Source organism: Myotis davidii, unplaced genomic scaffold (genome assembly GCF_000327345.1).
Source record: "Myotis davidii unplaced genomic scaffold, ASM32734v1 scaffold142, whole genome shotgun sequence".
Lineage (NCBI taxonomy): Eukaryota > Metazoa > Chordata > Mammalia > Chiroptera > Vespertilionidae > Myotis > Myotis davidii.
The window spans coordinates 1,554,631-1,561,637 of NW_006294400.1; the positions used below are offsets into that span (position 1 = coordinate 1,554,631).

General features: G+C 55.2%; 1 protein-coding gene across 1 annotated transcript in view; it reads left to right on the plus strand.

Moving 5' to 3' along the window:
• Positions 1-7,007, plus strand: part of SH2D3C (SH2 domain containing 3C) — a 40,729-nt gene that overhangs the window by 20,435 nt on the left and 13,287 nt on the right. Inside the window, exon 3 of the mRNA XM_006768635.2 lies at positions 4,046-4,085. Coding sequence (XP_006768698.1) covers positions 4,046-4,085 — 40 coding nt within the window. The remainder of the gene's footprint in view (positions 1-4,045; positions 4,086-7,007) is intronic.

The following is a 7,007-nucleotide window of genomic DNA, read 5'->3' on the forward strand; positions in this document are numbered from 1 at the left end:
CTGCTTCTCCTCGGGGAGCCGGGGGGAGCCCTGCCCTTTCCTCTGGGCCGGGATGGAGGTCCTGAAGGTCATGTGACACTCAGACTTAAACCTGCATCAGGGGAATAAAAGGTAATTGGCTTTAATTACTGTTCATTAATCCAATTAACTAAGTTAAAATATGTACCGAGCGGTATCAGTTATCAGAACAAATCAGTTAATATGGGCAATTAAAGGGGTTGGTTATTTAAATAATTAATGCAGCTGATTAATGGGACTGATTTAGCTCAATTGTCACTATTATTTATTAATTGATTTCACCACTAATATTAGAGGGGATGTGCCTTTTAAATCCATAAAATACGGAATAAGTTAATTAATGAATGGAGCCGAGTGTTTAGAAATGAAAGCTTTGATTCCTGGTTTGCTCGTTACAACAAGAGGGAGAACGCTCTAGAAATCTCCAAGCAAACTGAGAACTGAAGTCTACGTAGGAATTTCCCTGGCCCTGAGGCAAGGAGGAGGCTCCAGGCAGAGGAAACAGCGTGGACGAAGGCCCTGAGGCTGGAGGGAGATGACTCTTGGGAGGATGTGTGCGGTGGCCAGAGAGCAAGGAAGCGTTGGAGGAGAGAGGATGGGGGCTGGCAGTGCGCCCTCCCAGGGCACGGAGCCACCGTGAGGACTAGACTTGACCCTTAGGTTGCAGGGGCTGCTGTGACCTTCATTCATTCATGAACATCTTTACGGGGTGCCTGGCGCTGCTGTGGGCAGGTCTCAGTCCCTGCCCTTGGGGAGCTGAGGGTATAGTGAGAAGAGACAGTCAGGCTCGAGTCAGGCCCACGGTCAGTCAGATGTGCTCCGGGGAGGACTGGGCAGGGCAGGGAGGTGGGAGCCTGGAGAAGGACACAGTTTTAGGTGGGTGGCCAGGGAAGGCCTCGCTGAGAAGGGGGCATTTTAGTAAAGACCTGCAGGTGGGAGCGGGAGCTCAGTGGAAATCGGGGGAGAAAGTATTCCAGCAGAGGGAACAGAACGTGCAAAGGCCTGAGGTGGGGGTGAACTCCAGCAAGAAGCCCAGCTTGGCCCCAGCAGGGTTGTCAGACTTGGGGGTGGGGGTGGGGGAGCGGGGAGGCTGTGAACGCTGTCATGAGAACTTTGGCTCTTACTCTCTGTGAAACCGGGGGCCACTCCTGCGGGTTGGAGCAGAGAAAAGCCACGATCTGACTGTTATTTTAATGGAACTGCTTGGGCTGCTTGGGGTGAGAACCAGCCACGGGCACAGACGGAGGCCTGTGAGGAGGTGGTGGCCACTCTCTGAACAAGTGGCGGCAGTGGGTGTAAGCAGACATGGCCACCTTCTGTCTTGGAAATCCTGGAGTGCTGCAGAGTGGGGGGTAGGGTAGGGGAGCCGGGGAGGGGGCAGGCAATGGGGGCTGATTGCTGCCCAGACCCTCAGCTTCCGGGCCTCTGCCCTGAGCACCCCCATTGCCCTGGGCACCCCATCCCACCTGATCCCTGGTGCAGCCTTCCCTCCCCAAGGCTCCTCTCCCGCCCACAGCCTGAGGGGAAGCAGACAGGAAGCTGGAGGAAGTGCTGGGGTGATCCCAGTGTCCTGGCCAATCTGTTCCCACCAGCCAAAGGATTTCCGGGCTTGAATGGCCGGAAACACTGGAATGAGATGCCTCACCCGGGAAGAGCAGTGGATGTAAGCAGGGCAGGGGTCCCCCTGTCATCGGACAGAGAGGACCCGAGAAGCCTGCTATGGCCGGGCTGCAGCCTGAGGGACTATAGTTAAAGGAAGGACCTTACAGGAGGGAAGGTGAGCAACAGAGACTATAGAACAGCGGTTCTCAACCTGTGGGTCGCGACCCCTTTGGGGGTCGAACGACCCTTTCACAGGGGTCGCCTAAGACCATCCTGCATATCAGATATTTATATTACGATTCATAACAGTAGCAAAATTACAGTTATGAAGTAGCAACGAAAATAATTTTATAATTTTATGGTTGGGAGTCACCACAACATGAGGAACTGTATTAAAGGGTCGCGGCATTAGGAAGGTTGAGAACCACTGCTATCGAATGTTGCAAAAAGGGGGGCTGTCAGGCTGCTGCACAGTGAGGACCCCCTGGCCTCAGGAATTCTGCCCTGGGAACACATACCTTAACCACTATTATTTTTGTAAGCTCAGATTTTTTGGTTTTGTTATGTCTTAAATCTATTTTATTAAAATTACTACATTTAAATTTAAATATTGCACTTCTGTATGTGAGGAAGCAGTTCCCCAATGTTCAAACTTCTTCCCTATTCTGCAGCTGGGAATAGATGCTGAGGCCTGTGTTAGCTAGAGAAGCAGGGCCCCACCTGGCAGAATTCATAATCATGATAGTGGTTAACATTTGCTCGAGAGTTAGTATTCATGCATTCCTTTAAGCAATAAACATTCCTTGAGCTCCTACTAGATGCAGGGCACTGGGCTGAGGGCTGGAGTCTCAACAATGAATAAGACAAAGTGGAGGTGTCAGGTAATTAACAGTCAACAAATAACGGTCAAGTGGTCATTTCGGGCAGGGGCTGATGTGGGGAAACAAAGCAGGGCAGAAGGGACAGCAAGTGCAAAGACCCTGTGGCAAGAATGAGCTTGGCGGGGATGCCAGTGTGGCTGGGGTGGGAGGAGGGTCAGAATGAGTGAGGAGGTATGTGGGGCGGGGTTGGCAAGGTGGTTGGTTGGGCACCTCCAGGCCACACAGGGCCCTAGAGATTGGGGAGCATAAACCCAGTTTATGCCTATTCTTCGAGCATGATAATGGCACTCTACTCTCACGGGGGAGAAGCATTCTGGATGATAAATGACGTGGCCAGCCATCTGCAGGCCATGGAGGAGGGTTCAGATTTTGTTCTGAGAGATGGGAGGGTCGGGGAGGTGTGTGTTCCTGATCTGCTTAGGTTGTCAGCCTAGAGCCGGCTGGTGGTGGAGGGAAGCTGACCGAGGGGAGTGAGAGCCAGCCAGTGAGAAGGCTCAGGTGGGGCAGGGCTGACACAGGGAGAGACATGGTCAGGATCTATTCTGGAAGGAGACCGCAGGATTTCCTGGTGGCTGGGTGTGGAGTGTGAGTGAGAGAGGAGGCACAGATGACCGGAGGTCCTTGGCCAAACAAAGCAACGAGAAGAATGAAGCTGACACTAACTGATCTGGGAAGTGGGTGTGGGCGCAGGGCGCGGCGCAGGGGGACCCAGCGGGCCTGGGTCGGATGTGGAAAGATCAGGATGACAGCAGACATCCAGGAGGAGATGCCACAGGCAGCTGGGTTTACGAGTCCCGTGTCGCAGGGACAGGTCCAGGCTGTATCAGAGGAGGGATGCCATTGCAGGCCAGGGCCTGCGGGGAGCGCCTCACCGTGGCCCTCATGAGGAAGGAGATGTTTGTTTAGCACCAGGAAAAACAGACACCCTGGTCTCTGGCCCCTTCAAGCCCCCTCAGGCCCCGTCAGGCCCCCTCAGCCCCCCTCAGCCCCATCCTGGCCACCCTGGAGACAGAGGGATCAATTCCGCAGCAACTGTTCCAGCAGTGGCACCAGAGTCCTAGGCAGCCGCTGGGGGCGGGGGGCAGGGTGTCACTCCGCACTGGGGACCAGTGCAGGGCAGGAGGAGAAGAGGCTGAGGCCCAGCCTGGGGCCTCCAACTGCTCCAGTCAGGGCCGGGTGGAAGGAGAGTGGGGGCTAAGGGGGGAGGCAGTGGCCTACAGCGGGGTGAAGACAGTGACCAGGAACAGGCCTGTGTTAAGCACCAAACATTCATCAGCTTCTTAAGTCCTCACGACAACCCGATGAGGCAGCGGCCCCATTTACAGGAAGCCAGGCTCAGAGAGGTGCAGGGGTTTGCCCAGGGCCCCACAGCTAGAGAGCGAGGAGCAGCCAGGCCAGCAGATTCCAGGAAGCGCTCTCGGCTGCAGTGCCCCTCGGCCTTCAGGATGAGTCCTCCGGAGAACTGAGGGCCGGTGCTGGCACCAGGCAGGCAGCTGGGGAGCCAGGAAGGGCTGGGGACACTCACCTCTCTTCTTTCTCTCCAGGGCTGCTGGAGAGCCGGAGGCTGGCGGGGACTACGTGAAGGTAGGAGGGGCTGGGCAGGGGACACTGGAGGGAGGGCTCAGAGCTGGTCCACGAAGGGCAAAATCATTTCCTGAGCCTTTTTAGGAGCCAGATCTCACTGTCTGTCCCCAGGAGGAAGGGGCCTAGGGGTTGGGGCAACATCTGGGGTCTGGTTTCCCTCCAAGCATCTTCTTCCCATGGGTGCCATCATTCTGTCCTGGCCCCTCACTCAGACACACACTCAGGACATCCCAATGCTTGTTACCAGCAGACCTCGCCCACTGCCGGCTGGACAGCACCCCAAGGGTGTCTCTATGCAAAGGCCATACTCCAGTCCCGCCCAGTTTCTGCGCATGTGCTGGTGCTGGGAGGTGGGAGCAGGGAAGAATGACTCTTCATCATTACAGACATGTTGATCACAAGCTGAATATGTTCTGGGAGCTGGGAATGTTGAAAATGCAGTTTTGAAATGATGGTAACAACAATAATCCGACATAACATTTTGAGTCCCTACTGTGCGCAGAGCCCTGTGCTGGCTGCTGGCACTGGAAGGAGACAGTTTTGAGCTCTTTGCATGAATGAGGTCTTACTTCTTCCTCATCACTGGGCAGTGAGGGCCTTCCTGTGGCCACTTACAGATGGGAAACTTGAGACCCAGAGAAGTGCAGTGACTTGCTCATAGCCATACAGCTACTATGGGGGGCAGGTAGGATTGCCATCCAAGTTTATCTAATGCCAAGACCATGGACAAAGCCCTTGCCCTTCCACCTCAGGAGCACCCACCCTCGTCCAGGGCTCCTGCTGAGACAGCACCACAGCCGAGGGCGAGGAGCACCAGGCCCTGTGCTCACAGGGCTCCTGGTCCGTGTTGGGACCAGGCAGAACCACACAATGGTTCAGGCTTGAGTTTTGTGATCCGGCAGCTTCTAATTTTAGTCCCAGATCTGCCACTGATTTGCCACATGACGGGGTGTGTGCATGCGACTTCTCTGAGCCTCGGTGTTCACCTCTGTGAAATGGGATAACAGTGGCACCTCTGTCCCAGAGTTGCTATGGGCTCAATGAAGGAGCCGGGCCTAAAACAGAGCAGGCTGGCCGGGCTCCTGGCCCCAGGGACACCCATCACCCGAGACGCTGCCTGTACAGTTCTGTGGAAGTGACGAGTGATGAGGCAGTACGGAACGTGCTCGGATTGCTGTCCCCCACCCTCCCCAGAAGGCTCATGTAAGAAGCAGTGGAGCTCCAGAAGTAGGGGATGACTTTCAGCTCAGAAGCTGGGAGGGGGGATCAAGGAAGGCTCCCTGGAGGAGGCGACATTGAATCCACACCATTGCAGTGACCAGGACATTCACTAACATCCTCTCCCCGAAAGAAAGGCTGGGAAGGAGGGATTGGTCAGCAGAGATGGGTGGCAGAGAGGTCCGGGCAGAGGCAAGAGTGTGGACAAGGTCAGAGAGAAGCTGGGCGAGCCCGGGAAGGGCAGCTCAAGGCTGCAGCAAGGTGAGCAGGCACTGCTCCTGGGACTGCACCCCGGCTCCTCACCCAGAGCGTTACCCCCCAGGGGACAGAAGCCCCGGGAGAAGCAGCACAAAGCCAGTTGGCGGCGCGGGGTGCGGGGGGGGGAGGGGAGTGTGGGGTGGGCACAGTTCAGCACCCTGCAAGCCCAGCTTCTGGAAAGACAGTTAGATCCCCATCGCTAACGGTGGCGAGATCCCTGTGAGGATAAGTTTTGTACTTATAGTTTATGGTGCTAAAAAATTAATTAAAATATTATAAAAGAAATTATAGCTGCGCGCTGAAACTGATCCAGTGGTTCTCAACCTTCTGGCCCTTTAAATACATTTCCTCATGTTGGGACCCAACCATAACATTCCTTTCGTTGCTACTTCATAACTGTCATGTTGCTACTGTTATGAATCGTAATGTAAATATCTGATATGCAGGATGGTCTTAGGGGACCCCTGTGAAAGGGTCGTTTGACCGCCAAAGGGCTCGTGACCCACAGGTTGAGAACCGCTGGATTAAACTGTCTCCTTAAGGATGAAGTCAGAGGGATGTTAGCTTTAAGGTCCGGCGAGGGTGGAATCAATAGTTTCCAAAAGCCCGTTTCTGCCCCGAGGTTCTCAGCTTCCAGGACCCCCGGATTCTCAGGCCAGGGAGTGGGTACTTCATCGAAGGCAAGGATTCTAGCGTTCCAGGGCCGCACAACCCCAAGTTCCACACTCAGAGTGGCAGATGTGTTCACAGAAAGCACTCAAAAACAAGGGAGGCCCAGAGAGGTGGCCTGAGGTCTCCCCGCCTGTCCCAAGAGTGTGAACCCCAGTAATGACTCCCTTTGCATGGAAGACCCTATAATTCTAGGACAAAAAGTCCGGATTCTGACACGGGGATGGGAAATAATCGCGTGCATTTATTGAGTACTTACTTTAGGCCTGGCCAGTGCTCACAGGGTTCTGTGAGGTCAGCACAGGTATGTTTTGCAGATGACTACATCTGGGCTCCAAGAGAAGGGACTGGTGGGCTGGGGGCGGGGACACAGCTAGTTGAACCCAGGTGGGCGCCCTAACCATGGAGCTTACTGGCTCTCTGCACCGCAGCGGCTGCTGTCAGCAGACCATCCTGTGACTCTCAGCAGAGTCCTCGATTCCAAATCAGAGATGAGAACTCCTGGGCTCTGGGAGGTTTTCTTCTGAGGCCACAAAGGATTTCGTTAACCACATACAGGAATTTTTCCAGCTTTGGATAGGATTTAGTTCTAAGTCTCTGCCTGCTCAGGGTCGGTGAGGGGTGCAGCGAGTGCGGGAGGCAGGAGCGCCCTCGCCGGCCCAGGGGCGCCCACCCCATCCCATATCCCTCGTGATGGCCCCTTGTCAGGTCCTCTGCGGCGCATCCCCCTCTCCAGGCAGCGCGGGCGCTCGGGACTGGAGCGCGTGGGGGCGAGAG